The sequence below is a fragment of the Notamacropus eugenii genome, chromosome 5, assembly GCF_028372415.1.
Source record: "Notamacropus eugenii isolate mMacEug1 chromosome 5, mMacEug1.pri_v2, whole genome shotgun sequence".
Lineage (NCBI taxonomy): Eukaryota > Metazoa > Chordata > Mammalia > Diprotodontia > Macropodidae > Notamacropus > Notamacropus eugenii.
This window is the reverse complement of record NC_092876.1, coordinates 427,339,995-427,359,641: the sequence shown is the minus strand read 5'-3', so window position 1 is coordinate 427,359,641 and position 19,647 is coordinate 427,339,995. Positions and strand designations below refer to the sequence as shown.

Genomic DNA, 19,647 nt, shown 5'->3' with positions numbered 1-19,647 from the left:
TTTAGCAGGTTGTTTACTTGTTTTTCATGCTTTCCTTGCATGTCACTCATTTCTCTTCCCAGTTTTTCCTTCACCTCTCTAACTTGATTTTCAAAATCCTTTTTGAGCTCTTCCATGGCCTGAGCCCATTGAGTGGGCTGGGATACAGAAGCCTTAATTTCTGTGCCTTTCCCTGATGGTAAGCATTGTTCTTCCTCATCAGAAAGGGAGGGAGGAAATACCTGTTCACCAAGAAAGTAACCTTCTATAGTCTTATTTTTTTTCCCTTTTCTAGGCATTTTCCCAGCCAGTGAATTGACTTCTGAATATTCTCTTCACACCCACTTGGCCTCCAGATCCTCCCAGCCAGCGCTTGGGGTCTGAGATTCAAATGCTGCTTCCCAGCCTCAGGGCTTTGGCAGGGGTGGGGCTGCTATTCAGTGTGAGATTAAGTTCAGGTGCTGAGGTCGGGGCAGGGCCGCCTCTCAGGCTCAGTTCCCTCAGGGGGTTTATGCAGAGACCTTCAACAATGGATCCAGGCTCCTGCCTGCTTGGGGAGCCCTGGTCTGCTCCTGCCTCCGCTGCTGCCTCCCGAGGGGGCCTGAGTTATGGGGGCACCCCACTCCCCTCTAGACCCACCAAAGAGACCCTCTGACCGACCCTTGTCACCTGTGGGTGGGGGAACCCACGCGGCTGCTGGAGATTCCGTCCCTGAAGACTGCTCAGATCCGCTCCTTTCAGCGCCGTGCCGCCAAGGCAGGGCTGGGCTCTGCTCCGCTTCTGCAGTGTGACGGACCTTTTGCAAGAGGTTTTCAGGCTCTCTGGAGCAGAAATTTCCTCCGCTCCATTGTTCTGTGGCCTCTGCTGCTCCAGAATTCACCAGGAGTTCTTTTTTACAGATATTCTATGGGATGTGGGTTCGGAGCTAGCGTAAGTGCATCTTTCTACTCCGCCATCTTGGCTCCGCCCCCTGTAATACAATCTTTATGGATACAAATTTGAGTTTTCCTCTTTTGTTGAGGTATAGATTCTATTGATCTCTACTTCTCCCCTACTTCTAATACTTTTGAGGAATTTTCTTGTATTATTTCTTGCAGTGTGATATTCAGAGTACTTACTGTATTTTTCCAGGTTATCTATGATCCTTCAGTTACCGCTATACATTCTACTTTCAAAGTTCAGTTTTTTTGTGGCTAAAGAGATCACATTTTCCCCTAATATCTTTTGATTCTGTTCAAATTTTCCTCCATTCCTGGATTTTAGAATTTCAAATCTGCCATTCTCTTTTTCAAAAACCATCTACTTTTGAAGATATTCTTCTTGGAGTGTTTCAAATTTTCTGCTTTCTTGTTTATTTACTGATTTTTTTTGATGAGTTTGTTTTCTGCATTAATTTCATCCTTTTTTCTTCTTTGAAATCCTTTTTTTTCTAGCCTGAACCAATATGGTTTCTTGTTATTGTTTCACTTCAGGGCATACCACAAAGTATTATGCTCTTACCTTTTTTTTGCATTGAAGGTTTTCATCTTTCATTGCATATTGATTCTATCATGAACTCTTCCAGATTGCTTCCTTATTTTCCCTCTTTGTGAATTTCATTAGTGGTTTAGCTGCATGCAGCTGGGTTTATTATCTAACCTTCCTCTTCTTCTCTTGTGCCTTTTCCATTTCATGCAACAGCAGTTCTTGACCCTTTGCTCTTTGGTGCCTTCCACATCCAGTACTATTCATTTTCTCCTGTCCATACTATAGAGGGTAGACATCTTCAAAGACTTCATTATGAAGTCGGTACAGGTTCTACATGGGTCCATGCTACAGGGAAATTTCAAATGGAGGGAGTTGGTCACATCTCTGTAGACATCTTCACTTCTTTTATTGTTCAATCTTTTCTCCAACCTCAGTTGGTTTCTTTCTCCACCTCAAAGCTGGCCAAGTTCATTGTACTTCCTCCATTAAGAAGTGAGCATAAAAGATCAGTCTGAGTCACTGTCAAGAGGGAACAAGACTGAAGACATTCTCAGCCAAAGGTAAAAGGAAGAGTTAGATGTACTGGGTACAAGAAGGGGAGTGAGATCACAATCAAGTCCTCTGCTGCTATTTCAAAAGACTTTGTATGGAGGTGTTTCCTATAATTTCTTTTTCTTTGATTACTTTATTTGGTGAATTTCATATTGTTCTGAGGTGGAAATGTTGGGGTGTTTTATTTTGATGTACTCAGTCTGTAATACATTGGGAATATCCCGGAGAAGTGCTGAATTTGAAAGAATGAGGGCCAAAAGTTTACTTATAATCATATGATATGTATGTAAGAGTCTTTTATGAAGAATAAACATTTGATTTCCCAATTTTTGAGAAATGAACATTTATAAAAAATATGATGACTAATATTTTTGGAGAAGTACAATGAAATAACAAGAAAAGAGATGTGAGAGAAAAAATGTTATTGAGATACTCATAGAAAAAATCTTACTCCATCCACATCTTTCTCCTCAGTTGATAATAAGAATAGAATTGGCAAGATAATGATTCACAAAGTGAGGCAGAAAGTTTTAATGTTCTCATACATTATACCAAACTGCCATTTCATAGAAAACCTCCATGTTTTAAAAAAATGTTTTTGGTTTTCAGTATTTTTATTTTGTAATTTTTATACATTGAAGGATTCTTAATGAGAGTATTTTAATGCACTTATTAAAAAGCTGCACTTTTAAAATTACTTACATTTTTATTTACAAACTTGCCCTGGTATCTGTGGTTGAGGTGAATGAATTCTCCCGAACCCTCCTGTTGTCCATTTATCCAAGTACCAACATACTGAGAGCCAGTCTCAGCATAGACATATGTTCCTTGCCCCTGCCTGTTTAAGATTGAAAAGGTTTTAATTTTGCATAGGTTAAAATTTAATGAATTTTTAAAAACTGGTTGGAAAATAAATTTTTACAAGTTAAAAAAAATCCAAAATAAAGTCAACTTCCAAGGGAGTCAAATGATTTGGGGCAATTTCCTGGCTCTGCTATTTATTGTGTGACCTTGGGCAAATCATTGTAGATTTAAACCTTAAAGGGACCTTGTTGATCACCTGGTCCAACCTCATCATTTTGCATTTGTGGGACCAGCAGGCTGCTCTAATCTACACAGTAAGTGGGCTTATTTTCTCTTTTTATAATTTTCTTTATTGCTCTCATTTCTTTTCCCATTTTCCTCTCTATCGTTCTAATTTGATCTTTAAAATCATTTTTTTGCTCTTTGAAAAAAAAAACCCTTCCTTTAGCTTTTCTAGGTATTTTTCTTGGGCTTGTGTCTAATCAAAGTTTCTCTTTAAGGATTTGCTTGTAGATGTTTTCAAGTCATTGTCTTTTTCTGAGTTTGTATCTTGAGCTTCCCTGTCAAGTTCTTTTTTGTTATTGTGTGCTCATTTATTCAGCCTACTTCTGGACTTTATGTTAGGGATGGGCTCTGCTTACCTGTAAGATGGATAGCTGGCCTGAGTTTCTGCAGGGGAGCCTATAGTGTTGAGTGGTTCCAAGGTGGTGTGATCTATGGAGGGATCTAGTTACTGCCCTCCTGCTCTCTTTGGTCCTTACCAGGCAAGAATCATGCTCCCTTGTAACTGTGATCATTCCTCTCTGCCCCAGCTTTGCTATCCATAGCTAACAGGCCACATGGCTGCCAAATGGTGCCAGGTCCTGTGCCCAGGGCTAGCACAGGAGCTTCCTGCCATCTCTGACAGCTATTCAGTTACTTACCTGTGCATTGAACATACCCCATATTCCTGCTGTTGATACTACAGTTTCAAGGACCCCAGCTTCTTGCCCACCCTGGTGTCTGCAGGGCTCTCTGTCTGTCTATGCAAGTTGTCCTGGGCCAGAACAGTGATTTATTCTAACTTTTCTTGACTTTTCTGCTCCGAATTTGACTTGACATTTTCTGTGCCCATCTCATAGGATAGTTTCTGGAGGAAGTGTAGCAGTTGCAACCCTTCACTCTACCATCTTGACTTTGCCTCCAACTTGACATTAGCTTTTAACAATTAATCTTTGATTACAGTCATTCAAATGGTCCCAGATCCATCAAACAAACTAATTTCTAGCCTAAATGCACAAGAGCAATGCAAGAGATTTTGCCAAATATTTTGCTAAAATAGATAATTTACAACATGTCTATAAAAATTCCATATCTTTCAGTCTAGATTACATTTTTTTTTTGGTTCAGAAAGAGTAGAATGGGAAAGACTCCTGCCAATCCTAAGGATCTCCACTCTTTCTGGTTTTGTTTTAGTATATCTTGTTCAAGGAGTCACTGATTTCTATTTGGCCCATTCTAACTTTCAGGGAAGATGTGACTTTGGCAAGATGTGACTTTTGCATGTCCTATACTAAGCTATTTATTATCCTTCTTATTCTTTCCTCTGAAGCTTTCATTTTATTTTAAATTCTTTTCCCTGGAGCTTTCATTTAATTTGTAATATTATTTTTAAACTTTTGCATCATTTCTTCCAGGGATTTCACTGAAGCTTGTGGCAAAGCAATCCTTTTATTTATATAGATGTTCTCAATTTTTTCCTGAATTTTTATCTCATACATCCTTGGATGACCTTTTTATGGTCAGTGCCTTCTTCTATTTACTAATTTTTCTAGCCTTACTTCCTTAATAAGGACTTTGTGTTAGAGTGACTTTGAATTCCTCCAGAGGGAATACTGGGGCTTTATTTGACCCCAGTTTATGCTATCTTAGATCTTGCAATTGCTTCCTCTGGGTTTGAAGTGCAGCGTTCTTCAGGGACTTCACACATTTAGTGCAAGCAGGTAAAAAGATGTTTCGTTCCTTAAGTAATCTTATCTAGGGCATGGTTTGATTGCTGTCCTCCTGGTATGAGCTGTGCCAGTCAAGGGTCAGAGTAAGACAGTTGAAGTCTCCAGGTATCCCTGATTCAAACTCTAATCACAATGCTACTAAGCACACAACTTTAAAATCCATGCTCTACATGCTGGAAGGCATCTGTGTCCATAGTTCTAGGCTGGGCTTTTCTCACTGGAGTCTTTTGCTATTGTTTTTAAATTCCTAGTTTCTTTCTCTCTCTCTCTCTCTCTGTCTCTCTCTCTTTGTCTCTCTCTCTCTCTGTCTCTCTCTGTCTCTCTGTCTCTCTCTCTCTCTCTCTCTCTCTCTCTCTCTCTCTCTCTCTCTCTCTCCTGTCTCTCTCTCTCTTTGTCTCTCTCTCTCTCTCTGTCTCTCTGTCTATCTCTCTCTGTCTGTCTCTCTCTGTCTCTCTCTTTGTCTCTCTCTGTCTCTCTCTCTTCCCTTAATGCAGTTTCTTTCTGTGGATGTTACTCAGTCTGGTCTTCTTTTCAGCCTTGCTGCTATTCTGCTCTCAAGCACTCTGCTGAGCTAATTGAAAGTCCTTCTCTGCAGTTTCTGAAAATACATAGCATTGTAGCTGCTTTGAAGTAGATGGTGGAGACTTCAGCTGCCATCAAGGAACAAACCCAGGAAGTCTAATTGTTTGATTCATCTGTGGCCTGTAAGAAGTATGGTCAGTTAAGCAACCTATCACAAAAAAGAGGAATCTTCTATGAGTCATCTTGAAAAGTCCTGGGGTCTATGATGTGGATTCTGTGAATTGTTCATTGGATACCTCCCACATTCTACTTTTACAACAAAAACACCTTCTTCTACTAAGATGATCACTCAACTGGTCTTGCATTTTTAATGCAACACAGAGCCACCAAAATTAAATTTCCCTAGATCTTTCCCTATTGTGTATCTCTAAAATTCCATGATCCATATATCATCAATTTCCCAAGGACCCCATGACCCTGTTAGTGATCACAGAGATTCATCAAGAATTTGAGAACACTCTCTATTTTCTAGTGATTTACAGATTCCTAATTAGTACTTCATATTTCTCTCAAAATACTGATAGTATATCAACTCTCAGTATCCTCATCTCTGTGGTACTGCTTCCACGAGGAGTCTTCTGTGTGACTCTAGGGGTTTTGATAGGCATTTTAAGTATGCAATATGCATATCTCAGCCACCATACTTGTAATGGATGCAAGAATACAACTTACAGCTGAAACTTTCCATGTGTTGTTTCCTTCATTAAAATGTTAGTTCCTTCAGATAAGAGACTATCTGTATCCCCAGGACTGAGCACAGTGCTTTGCATGTAGTAAGTGCTTAATAAATGCTTCATTCATTTGACTATCAGTACTGGAAAACAAAATCTCAACAGAACTGTTTAGACATGAAAAGGAAACACCAGAAAATACACTGTTCAATATCAGTCTAAACAAAAGAGAAAAAATTCTGATTTTTCTGTAATGGATCCCTACAAAAGTATGGTATTCAAGTAGGAGAGCTACAGATAGAAAATCTCTCCAGGGGACCTGCAAATGTGAAGGACACCTAAATATATTTCAGATGAAACCCACACAGTAAAACTTTCCTTCTATCATTCCCTCAACTTGGTTTGGCATGGTGTGGGTGCAAACAGATATGTCTGCTACTTTGGGTTCCAGGACTAAATTTGTGGATGGCTGCTCCAAGTATGATAGTTTCTGAGTCCCCACCACTAGTCTTCCCATTAGCTATCAGAAAGTAAACAATTAACTTTTACCAAGGGGATTTATTAAGATGGTATATTAAGAAAATTTGATTAAAAAAAAAACATTCCCCCATAAGTCTGAAGTATACTCTCCCATAATGGGACAAGTATCATGGGAAGCATCATGGGAAAAGTGAGTTCAGAATTAGTGTAAAATGGTATGCTTGAACACACGTAAGATTCATGTATGGCAAAGAGTAATTCTAGCTCTTCTTATTTCATGACCTTGAAGTCCTTGGTTTCTAGAATCTTCCTGCAGCTACATTTCAGTGCAGTGTTTCTCCCAGGTAGATCACTCCACATGTTGTTCACAAGGCATAACATCTGTGCTAGATAGGTCTGTCTGCTGGGCTTTCTCCTCATGGAAAACTTGACACCTCCAGCTTCAGGATCAGCAGCAATCCTCAGGTTCAGTCTTTCCTTTTACAACTCTGTGGTTCAGGATGGGTCCCCTTAGTGAGAGACTTCACCCAAATTTATGAGCACGATTTTATAAATCTTCAACTATAACCAAGAAATCAATGGTCATTTACATAATCATAGCCAAATGACTCTGGGGTTTCTCCAGTCAGCCTATACAACTAGGTGGCTTATGAAAAGATGGTGAGGCAGTCTATGATATTTCATCATCTCTGCTGGCTTTTTCCTATACCATTGAGTTACTGAAAATCTCAGATTCATTAAAAGATGTAGACTCACACCCTTACATCTCAGTGTTTCTGTCCTTGCCCTTATGGCTTTTATTCTGATGTCTGAAAGAGGTATACTCTCATGGAGCCAATTTCCACAACAACACTGTTTTTTGAGATTTAAGAGCTTATGCCCAGACTAGTGGGTGATGTTGCCAAAAAAAAAAAACTGAACCTAAATACTAACAAAGAGAAGGTATCCACCTCAGGGCCCTTTTCTCTGCCTCCAGTGATGTGGGTACATAGGAAGGATATGAGAATTTAAAATACAGGACCTGATCCTGCTAACAAATGAATTGCAAAGTCAGTAAAGACAGTCATCCATACAGACAAAACCAATTCTTGATATGTTTAAGAAATCATCCTTTACCCTTTATCTTGTGCCTCTCAGAGAGTTAAAGCTAGAGGGTGAGACTTCTCTCTCCTCACTCACTCTCCATGATGGCAATGAATGAATGAATGAATGAATGAATGAATGAATGAATGAATGAATGAGTGAAAAGGCATTTTTAAAGCTCTGTGCTAAGGACTGGGGATGGAAATGTAAAAGCAAAAAATAGTGACTGACTTCAAAGAACTTACATTCTAATAAGAGGAAACAATACATAAAGGAAAGTGGTGCCCTGGAAGGGATATTTTGGTTTTGAAAAGTACAGGATTAGTGAGCAGAGCCATAGGAGAGTGGAATGTTTTTCCAGATAAATAAAATAATTGATTTAATAACAGATCTATAATTAGGAGTGGCACAAAGGGGACACCTGAAAAGTGAAGACATACTTCAAAGCAAATCAAAACTTTACAACATAAAAAAGCATAAACAAGGAAACCACATTCTGGTGAAAGGAACTATAGACCAAACCAATATTAACAGTAAACTCATAAGCTCCACATACTTTAGAATCTAAATTCATAAAGGAAAATTGAACTGAACTATGAAAAGATATAGATAGTAAAACTGTAGTATTAGGTAACTTTTATTTCTCTCTCAGTTCTGGACAAATGTAACACAACTATAAGTAAAAGGAAAATTATAGAAATGAGCAAACTGCTCGAGAAATAAAAGTTAAAAGTCTTATGGCGTCTTCTAGATGAGGCTTATAAAAAATATACATATTTCTGAGGACCAAATATAAGTTTTACAAAAATTGATGAGGTGTTACAGCGCAGCAATATTGCAGATAGATAGTAGGATTTACAGACCCTCACACAAATAAAAAGGTAATCAGTTTACAGTACAGACAAAAGACATAGACCCAGAGAGAGACTTCAGAACAAAATCCTAAATAGTGAGTTGCCAAAGAACTAATCATTGAAATAATTTGTAATTTTCTGAAAGAAAATTTAATGATAAAGCAGCATGCCAAAATGTCTGGCTTGCAGCTAGGGAAAAAGTCTATCACCAAAATATACAATAACCAAATAGAGAGAGAGAGGATTGAGTAACTGAACTACATCCTTTTTAAATTTAGAAAGCCAGCAAACACAAAATAAGCAGAGGAAACGTTCAAAATTAGAGGGAAAAAATAGAAAAAAATTAGAAACTAAAAATACTATAGAAATGACAAAACTAAAATTGGATCTTTGAAAAGACTAACAAAAATGATGAATCTTTAGCCAGCCTCATTAAAAGGAAGGTAGAAAATCAAATCAACAAAATAGCAAAAGCCCAGGTGAAGTCACAACAAAGCCAGAACTGTGAGAATCTACTATGCAGTTATATGCTTTTAAAAAAAACTGAGAATATGAAAGAGATAAAAGAATACTTTTAAAAATATGAAATGCCCAAACTAACTGAAAACCAAATAGAAATCTTATATATTCCAATTTCCAAAAAGGAAATACAAATACTTGTAAGGGAACCACCAAAGCTGGAAAAGTTCAGGAGAAAAACTTCCTGTCCTGGTGGATTCACAAGAATTCTATCAAAATATTAAAGAAAAATTAGCATTATACTATCCTATACTATACTACACTAATACTATCCAAAAACAATGAGGGGAAAAGGGATTCTAACAGACTCCTTTTGTGATACAAAAATAGTCCTGATATCTAAACTAGGGAAGCATAAAGCGCAGAAGGAGAACTAGAGACTGGTATCATTAATGAGTACTGATTCAAAACATTTTAATGAATTGTCAGAGTACAATAATTCATCCATGAAATCATTCATTATGACCAAGTATGCAACTGTGTTTAAACATTAGGAAAATAATCAATAACATGATTAATCATGCTAAAAACAAAAACATCTAAATCCATGTATTATCTCAATAGAGGCACAAAAAAGCCTTTGGAAGAACTCTCTATAATACATGTATATGTATATATGTGTGTGTGTGCTAAAATCCTACAAAGTAAAGGCATAGAGGGACCTTTTTAATATCATAAAAAGTGTTCTATAGAACCAAAATCAAACATTAAATGTAATGGGGATGAACTTTTCCAATAAATATAAGAGTAATGATGTCCTGTCTCTCTAACATTATTTGACATAGTTCCAGAAATTCTAGTAATAGCAGTGGGACAAAGGAAAGAGTAAAAGTAGGTACAGAAGAGAAAAAACTATCCCTATTTGCTGATGACATGATGATTTATTTGGAAAATCCTAGAGAATTAGCAAAAAGACTAATAAAGGCAATTAGTAGCTTCCAAAAAAAAGGTGTAGGTTACAAAATAAACCCATAAAAATAAACATTTTAATGTAATAATAAAATCCAAGAGACAATACTATAAAGGGAAAATCCATTGAAAATAAGTAGAAAATGCATAAAGTATTTGGGAGTCAGTTTACCAAAGCATACAAAATACTTGCATAGATTCAATTACCAAGTATTTCTTACAGAAATAAAGAACATCTTAAATAGACCAAGGAATATTCAGTGCTCATGGGTAGGCCATGCCAATATCATAAAATAATTAACACTAAAAGTTGATTTGAAGTTTTAATGCTATGTCAATCAAACAGTCTGAGGGATATTTTGTAGAACTTGATAATAGCAAAATTCATTTGGAGAAACAAAAGATCTAGAATATCAAGGGAAATAATGAAAAATATATAGGGCTAAAGGGAATTTAGGTCTAAAGTAATTTCAGACCTCAAGTTATATTTATAAAGTAGCAGTCATAAAAATCACTTGATTTTTATTAAAAAGTGGATCAACGGAATAGACTAGATAAGGAAGAATAAAAAATAATGAATTATCTTATGTATTGCTGGGATCCACTGGAAAAATTTCAAATGCCCTCTATTTGTTCAGATACTCTTTGGAGAAATTTTTGCCCAGATGTCAATTTTTTGCAAGGAACCACTGGAGAAAATATGGACTAAATAAAAAGGCCCATTAGAAGAATTTTCATGCAGGATAGTTTGATTCTCATTTAAAGATGAAAGGCAACCTTCAGTTACTTCTTGGTCCCTATCCCTGTTGGAAGAGACCTCAGTGTTCTGGGAGCTCATCTGGGACCAGATAGTCCCTCTGGGAGTGCAAGGTCATTTTTCCTTTATCATTCTCTTTTGCTTTCCCAATTTTCTTTGGGTTGGAATAGAGTTGGCCACCTGGAGTTGGGAGTTGCCTAAACACAAGCTCAGAAGACAGTAGACCCTGGAGACATGGCGTGTGATCCAGTTTTTCCCAAAAGTCTATGGCAGTACCCTGGGACCAAAGCTGAAGGAATTTGTGAAGATAAGCAATCAGTAAAGTGGCATGTATCAGATGCGCAATTGACTGCATCCAGTACAGAAGTGCTTGAGAGTAGCAAGGCCATCTCCAGTTGTCCGGATCTATATCTTGCCGCTGGAACCAGATGACTCCTGAGGAGAGAGTGAGGCTGGTAACTTTGCACACTCCTGTGCAATACACTTAAAACCAATTCACTTGCAAGTCAAGACATCACCTTCCTGGTGTGATTGGTCCTTTTCAAGAACAAATGACAAACAATCTGTGAGCAGTAGTAGTTTCCTTACTGGGGACCCAACTGGTCGGTTTCAGTTAGACAATGCAGCTCCTTCTCTCTTTCCCCCATCCTTTCTTTCCTTTCTTCTTTTCTTCTTTCCTTCCTTCCTACCTTCCTCTTCTCCCTCCTCTCCCCCTGTCCACATAGGAAAATCATACCCTTGCCTGTGGGTATTCTACCCAAAGGAATATAGATTTTGATCACTGAACCCTCACAGGTTATCTTGAAGTTTATAGGCTAGATTTCTTTTTTTTCTCCCCTACTTATTTATCTCATCATTTTTGATGAAAGAAAACACTGGGATGATAGACTCCTTTGCCCTATGTAGTTTCATTTATGACTTCTTGAAATACAGCATTGGAGATCTGGGCTTTGATAATATCCAATGGGATTTCAGATGGATCTACTTCACCATGCTTTAAATCCAAATCACTCTGGCTCTCATTGATGGGTCAACAATAGGTCCCAACCCAAGCCTCACTTGGTCATTGTTTGGGTTTTGATGTTTTAGAGTGAGTTTAAATATTAATTGTTTCTGTTTTGGCCAGAAACCCTGAGGGTCTTCACCTCCCACATTGATAGTTTTTTGCTAGGCAAAAGAGGACATTTTTTTACTTCATTTCTTACCTAGCCTTAATCACTGAATGGGCATTGCCTTAGACATACTGAGACAGGGGAAAGACCTTAGTTTAAAAATGTCAAGGTCTCCCACTGAATCCAGGCTGTCTCCGGTCATCCTGATCTATCTCTTGCCACTGGACCCAGATAGTTCTGGAGATAATGGGGCTGATGACCTTGCACAGCCCTGCCTCACTTAAATCCAATTCACTTGTAAGTCATAACCTCACCTTCCTGATGTCATTGATCTTCAAATGAAGGACAAACAACAGCAACAGTATGACATCATCTGATAAATCATTAATTGGGCAACATTTTGTGGTAGCTATGAAACCACGGTCAACAAGAAACAGCTGGATCTAGTATCAAAGGCATGAGTCACCCTCCTGGCTGCTCATGGTTCCTACATGTGTGCCTCTCTACTTGGGACTTCTGTATGAATTCTACTCTTCCAAATGCTTTGTATGTATAGCGTAAGCCAAGTCATGGAGAAGGTGCTTTATTACTATCTTTCTCAAGGAAATGCCTTTGGTTTTAGCCAATTTTATCCTCAAGCTAACTATTAGAGACAAACTCCAGTACAAAATATTTTGTGCAGCATGTTAAGATTTACAAAGTTATTTATTTACTTTATTTAAGACTCAAAACACCACTATAAGAAAACTATTATATATGTTATCTGTTCTCATTTTACAGATTTTAAAGATTTTAAAGAGGCTAAATGATTCATCCCTGATCACAGACTTAAGTTATCAGAGGATACCATTCACAGCCTATTCAGAGATCTAACTAGCATTTTGCCTTCAGGGAAAGTTTTACAAAATGGAGGAACCAGTGATGGCCACTCTATGCTATCTGGGGTTTGAAGAGAAAACACATTCCATCTCATAGCGTCCTATTTTTCCTAATTGTTTTTTTAACCAGGTCCTAAGTTCAGTTTTTCCTACGTTGTGGAAGGTATATAAGTGCTGTGAGCACCCTCCAAATTTTAGCACCTGAAGCAAAACACTGATCACACTGACCTAATTATGTGTCCGTTTAATCTGGTTCTAGTTTTCTATCCCTATGCCATGCTGCATCTATATTCTTCTTTCCTCAGACAACTCATTTCCCACCCAACTGCACTCATTTTGAATTTCTTTTATTTCTCCACCATGCCCCCATGCCAGGTCCCATCTCTTCTATCTCTCCTTTTCAGTTTTCTTTTGTGTGTAGTCTTTTTTCACTCCATTGTAAGTTGCTTAAGGGCAGGTCCTATCTTTTTCACATTTGTGTCCCAGCACTTATCATAGTAGGTGCTTAATAAATGTTCATTGACTAACTTGATTCTTTTGTACCCAGTGGATAATGAGAGTAGCATACACATGCTACCTTCTCCAGTTGTATGATGAAAACTTCTCCTGCATAAACCTATGGAAGGATGCCTTAATAAATTATCATGAAACTGGGCTTTTGATACAGATACCATAGATTCATATGGAAGTGAATATTTTTCACAATGCTTTATTTTTAATTCAAGAATAGTTTGCAATTAGTTTTGTAGATTTTATTATTCTAAATTTTCTTTCTTAATGAGTAATCACTCTAAAGATATAACAGGACCTTTAGCTTGCCTAATTAAAAATATAAGACTAAAGAAACAGTAAAAAACAAACCTTTGGTGAGCAAACCAGTCTCCAGTATATGTATCATTATTTACATAGTAATAAACTCCATGGCCATGCCTTTGGTCATCTGCCCAGTTTCCTAAAATTAACAATTCAAAAACAATGCCAGCATAAGCAATCCAATTTAGACTGTCTTTAAATGTTTTCAATTTACTATGTTATTTATACACACGCACACACACACACACAGAGGAAATACCCTCAGAAAGTGAAATAAGGCTACTTTTAAAATATTTTATCAATGCTTTTCATTTTTACACCATGGTCTATTCTTAATAAAACACCATTCAAAAAACCTTCCTTTGTAACTGTAACTTGACTCTGGGAGAAAAAACAAAACAAAACCTTGAAGGAAGGACCAATGCACTGACAATTGCTTTGACTCCTAAGCCTAAATCTCTCACCTTTAGGAAAAGAATGTGTAGGGAGAAGATGAAAGACATTGGAGATAGAAGAGTTTTACAAGGAAGGATGAAGAGAAGTGAGCACAGACACATGGAGAAGGACCACTTCCAAGAGATAAGTAGGCTGTGAGGGACTGTTAGAAGACCTGGGCTGAACCTGTGCTATAGCATAATGGCATCAGGAATTCTCAGCTCCTGGGCAACGAGAGCCAGCCAAGGAATAGGGCAGATCTAGCAACCTCTGTCACATAGTGAAGTCTCTTTTCCAATTAACTGGGTATGCAGACTTGCTTGTGCCTTGTATGCTTTTTAATAAATTTTATTTGGTATTTTGTTTCTACATCCCCTAAATGTAAATTTATCCCATATTAGATATCCTGTATGTTATATAATATCCCATATTAGAAAATCTGGCATTACCCCCTTCTAAAGAAGTGCGGGGCAAGGAGAAGGTACCTTCTTATGTTTCTTCTTATATATCTCTTATATCTTCTACCAAAACAGTACTTTAAAATTGTGCAACATTTATTTTTTGTTTCTTTGTGGTAATTATTTTTTCCATTTACATTGTTGCAGTAATTGTGTACATTGTTTTCCTGTCTCTGCTTACTTCACTTTGTATCAGTTCATGTAGGGTTTTTCTGTACTTCTCTTCAATTTTTACAGCAGAGTACTATTTCGTTACATTCATATAATACAATTTCTTTAATCATTCCTTAATAAATGGGGTTCTGCCTTTTTTCGAGCTCTTCGCTACCATAAAAGTATTACTATATTGTGTTTGTCCTTTGACTGTGACATCAGGGAAATGATGACATGACTTGCAGTTGACTTTGATGTGAGGGAGGGTGGACTGTGCAAGGTCACCAGCTTCACTTTCTCCTCCTGAGCCATCTGGGTCCAGTGGCCAGATATTTATCAGGATGACTGAAGATGGCTTAGAATGCTATGAGAGATGCTGGCTCTTTTAGGCTAAGAAGGTCTTTTCAGGTTCTCACTTTGAGTGAGGTTACACCCATTCAGGGAATAGACCTTTTTAAGAAGTGAGTCAAGGGATGGCCCCATAATTAAAAACAAAATCAGACAGGGAGGGAAAGATCCTCAGGGTTGCTGGTCAAAAGAGAAACAATTACTATTGGCATTCACTATGAATACTAAAAACTTTGGTGAATATGGAATTTTTCTTCTTGTTAATAACCCTGTACCTATTAGTGGAATCTCTAGGTCACCCAGTATGGACACTTCTGTGGCATTATTTGTATACTCTAACTCCTAATTGTTTTCCAGAATGGTCATATTGATTTACTGCTCTGGTTCCAATGCATGTCTTTCCCCAACTCCTCCATCGTTGACTGTTCCCATCTTTTTAGTGGGAGGTGAAACTTCAGGGTTGTTTTGACTTACTTAGCAATTTGGGTCACCTTTTCCTATGGTGGTTAATAGTTTGCAATTCTTTTTTTGAAAACTGTTCATATCCTTGGACACTTATCTTCTCAGGAATGGCTTTTGATATATGTTTCTGTTATATAGGTATCCTGGATACTAAATCCTTCTCAGAGCTATTTGATACCAAAAAAAAAAACCTTTATCTGTTACTTTCCATTTAGATTTCATTTACCTAGCATAAAACCTTATTAGCCTTCAGAAATGTTAGGCACTGAGTGTGTTTATTTAATGATAACAGAGAGAGGCTAAAAGAGAGTGCAGCTCTTATCCTATCCTTATTTGGTTTTCACTGAACTTGGAAGCAAATTGATGAGACAGTACAAGCCTGACAATGAATTCAGAATTCAGATACCTCTATAAACGCAATTTTAAACTGGCAAAAAAGTAATCAATGAAGGGGGTCAAGTGCAAGAATTTGTCTTTTCACTTTCCATGAACTTGGTGGTGGCCATTTGTAATGCTAAGCTTTTGATGGAGACAAAGTCAAGATGGTGGAATGAGAGGCAGCATTTTAGCCCAGTTCAACCAGCATGTCTCCTTTGACAATGATCTAAAAAGTGCACCACACCAAATTCTGATTGGGAAAACCAAGACATTTTTCCCAGCCCAGAACAGCTCAGGGAGACAGACAGTGGAGACAGGGTCCAGCCAGAAGCATGGACCATTCTAGCACTCCTCTGCCATCTCTGTGGCCCTAGTTCTCTCTCCACTAGGCCACACTGTTTCTCACTTGTACATAAGAGGAATATGTTGAATTGAATTGGCTTTTTATTGCTAGTGATCTGGAATGACTCATACTTAGATGTGTGAGTGGTGATTGTTATCTTTTTCTGCTTGTATTTGACCAGAACATAATTTTTATTGCATTATGATAATATGTTAAATACTTCTACTTTTCTGCATTTTGGGGTACGATCTTTATGCCCCAATACCTTGTCAATTTTTGTCAAGTTATCACGTGTAGGTGAGAAGTACATACAATTTTTCTATTCCAATTCAGAAATTTCTGGAGATCTATCATAGCTAATTTTTCTAAAGTTCTATGCAGATATTCAAATTCTATTTTGTCTGTCTTTTGGTTAGATTTATTCTGAAAGAACAAATTAAGTTCTCCCCACTACTATAGTTTTACTGTTTCTCCCTCCAATTTAATTAACTTTTGCTTTAAGTATTTATTTAAATATGTCTTTAAGTGTACATATATTAAGTATTAGTATTAATTTGTCTGTTATTTATTTAAACATAATAAAATTCCCCTGCTTATCTCTTTGTCTTATTCATATTTATAGAGTAGCCTTATCTGAAACTCTACCTTCCTTTGAATCTTCATTGCTTAGCACAATGTCTGGCAAACAGTAAGTGCTTAATAAGTGCCTATTAAGTGACTGGTATGCATATGCAATAAGAAATGACGAAATTGACAATTTCAAATGGAATTGGGGAAACTTCTATTGAATGATGCAGAGCAAAGTGAGAATTATTGAAGTAGTTTATAGAATTATAACGTTAGAGAGAAAAAAAATTCTGAAAGATTTTAGGCCTCTGATAAATCAAGAGTCCAAAAGAATGAAGATGAAACATGGAACTCATTCTTGATAGAGGCAATGAACTTAAAACACAAAAAGAAACACACATTTTCAAATATTGCTCATTGTCTTCATGGGCTATACAGCTATATATTGAGAGATTTGGGGGAGGTGGCAGTGATTTTTTTTTTAATTTGCTTATTGGGTGCTAGGGTTAGTGTTCATAGAATGGACAGATTAATAAAAAAGTTCCTGTTACTTGAAAAATAAAAATAATATTTAAAAAGAAAGAAATGAGGGTGGTATAAAAACAAAAGATACCAATTAAAATTTTAAAGGAAAAAACATGCACACATATAATTATATACTATGCACACAAATGCATAAAGTAAATATAAGGCAGAGGTGGGAGGCATTAGCAAGTTGTGGGGGAAGAGGGATTGAAGGGGAGAGAGTTCCAGTAAAGGTGTCATGTAGGAAATGGAACTTGAGCTGAATTTTGATTCTTTGATTCCAGGAAGTGGAGATGAAAAGAGTGTACCTCCGAGATATAGAAGGGGCATAGAGAGAGTAAGATGGAACAGTCTCTGTACGAAACAGACAAAAGACCACTTTGACTGGAAGACTGAGGTCTTGAAGGGGACTGACATGTAATGAGACAGCAATGGCAGACTAGATGTAGCTTGCAAACAGCTTTAAATGCAAAACATGAGACCTTATATTTGATCCTGGTAGGAATAGAAAACCTGCAGCTTCCTGAGCAAGGGGCAGACATGATCAGACCTATGCTTTGGAAACATTACCTTGGGGGGACTGTGTTTCATTGAGAAGGATGACTTGAAAAGGAGGGGGACTTTCATAAAGGACACCAATCAGGAGGCTGTTGTAATAGTTTAGGTAAGTCAAAAAAAGGGGACTGATATGAAATGAGGAAGCAGGATCCACAAGGTATAGCAATATGTGTGAGGAGGGAGATTAAGAATTGTTAAGATGTTAATTGTTAATATTGAGAAATATTAAGAATTACTCTAAGGCTACAAACTTGCAGACCCAGAAAAAAATTACTATCCTTAATAAAACAGGGGAATTAGGAAGAGAAGTAGGGTTGAGAGGCAAGATATTGAGCTATATTTTGGTCATGTTGAGTTTAAAAGTAGCAGTTATTTCCTTTCATGTTTCTTGATATTCCTTCACCAACTAGTTCTTTGTAGATCAATATTACATTTAGAATGTAATTTCCCTTATACTTTCTCTACCTTCTACAATAAAGATGAAATTATCAAGAAGATAAGAATTTATCACATGCTTTTCTTATGGGAGAAAGAAACCTCCAGCATAAATAGCTTGTAGTATTCTCACACAAACTCTCATGCCTCGGTACCAACTTTTGGCATATTAGAAACTCATCATTCACTTTCTCCACAGTTGCCTTGAATCAGCCTTCTCTTCCTACAGGATGTCAATCACCTGATCAAAATCTGTCATCTGTTCCTTACTACCTACTATATGAAGTCCCAAACTCCTTAGCCTGGCATTCAAGGGCCCAAGCTAGACCTTATCTTTCTAACTTTTTCTCTGATTATTTCATAACATAATCACTCTACCATAGCTAGACTGCTCTCCAAATATAATTTTAATGTCTCCAACTAACCCTTTGCTCATGTCATTTCCCTCACTTGGGGCTTGGGTCCTTCTCTTTACTTCTCTGAACACACAACCCCAAAATGAATTCTTAAAGCAATTATTTTTTTATGGTATTTATTAAATATTACTTTATCTTGCTGGCTATCCTTTTATATTTAAAGGTCCTATCTCACTGACTAGATTAAGTCACTGAGGGAAGGAATTATATTTTTATCTACTCCCACAACAGATATTGTATATTATAGGTATTCAGTAAATTACTTTTGACTGACTAAACTGAAAAATTTGAAGTTTCCATGCACTTCAATATTCACAGATAAGCTCAGTCACCAGAAGAAAAATTGAACTGATTGTCTTGAAACAGTAATATGTAACAATACAATTTTACCTTCATATTTTGATCCATCTGGATAGATAAACAAGCCTTGCCCATGTTTTTTATTTTGTTGATATTCTCCAATGTATCGAGCACCATTCTTAAATCTGTACATCCCCTGAAATATATTGTTCTTGTCATTTCTAAGTTTACTTCAAAGAACACTTTAAAAAAAATAGGAAATACATTCATTGTTACCTGACCATGTCTTTTACCGAATTCATACTGTCCATCGTACACATCCCCATTGGGCAACATTGCTTTCCCTTTTCCATGTCGTTCACCTGCCTCGTTGCGTTCTCCTTCATATTCCTTAAGGAATGAGACAAGCAAAGTGAATTGATTTATAAAATGAATGAATTAATGAAGACTAAGTTATTAAAAAGTATTTTTAAAGCATTGACTATGTAAAATATTAGCAAGACTGGTAGAAAAAGGAGCTTATGATGTATAATTTCAGAGAACTTCTGAAATCTCTCATTCTCCAAAATAACCTCACATGCAAACTGATCTGAAATTTCTTTTAATTAATAAAGTCTTTTTTTATTCCATGATCAGAAATAAAGACTAATCTGGACCCAGAGGTAACACAGTGTATTACACTCACTTTTAAGTATAGGTAACTCATCTCAGATCTTTTCCTGAAAATAAGTACACGTGAGTGAAGTACAGTGATATAAGATTTTTGCAATATCTCTCATTTACTAAATGCATTTAACTGGTTTTCTTTTTCTAATTTT

At 36.9% G+C, this 19,647-nt stretch overlaps 1 protein-coding gene across 1 annotated transcript in view; it reads right to left on the bottom strand.

Annotated features, from left to right (window-relative positions):
- Positions 1-19,647, bottom strand: part of RSPH1 (radial spoke head component 1) — a 47,203-nt gene that overhangs the window by 19,811 nt on the left and 7,745 nt on the right. The window contains exons 2-5 of the mRNA XM_072615096.1: positions 19,106-19,219; positions 18,920-19,025; positions 13,500-13,590; positions 2,701-2,836 (exon numbers count right to left, since the gene is read on the bottom strand). Of these exons, the coding sequence (XP_072471197.1) occupies positions 2,701-2,836; positions 13,500-13,590; positions 18,920-19,025; positions 19,106-19,219 (447 nt within the window). The remainder of the gene's footprint in view (positions 1-2,700; positions 2,837-13,499; positions 13,591-18,919; positions 19,026-19,105; positions 19,220-19,647) is intronic.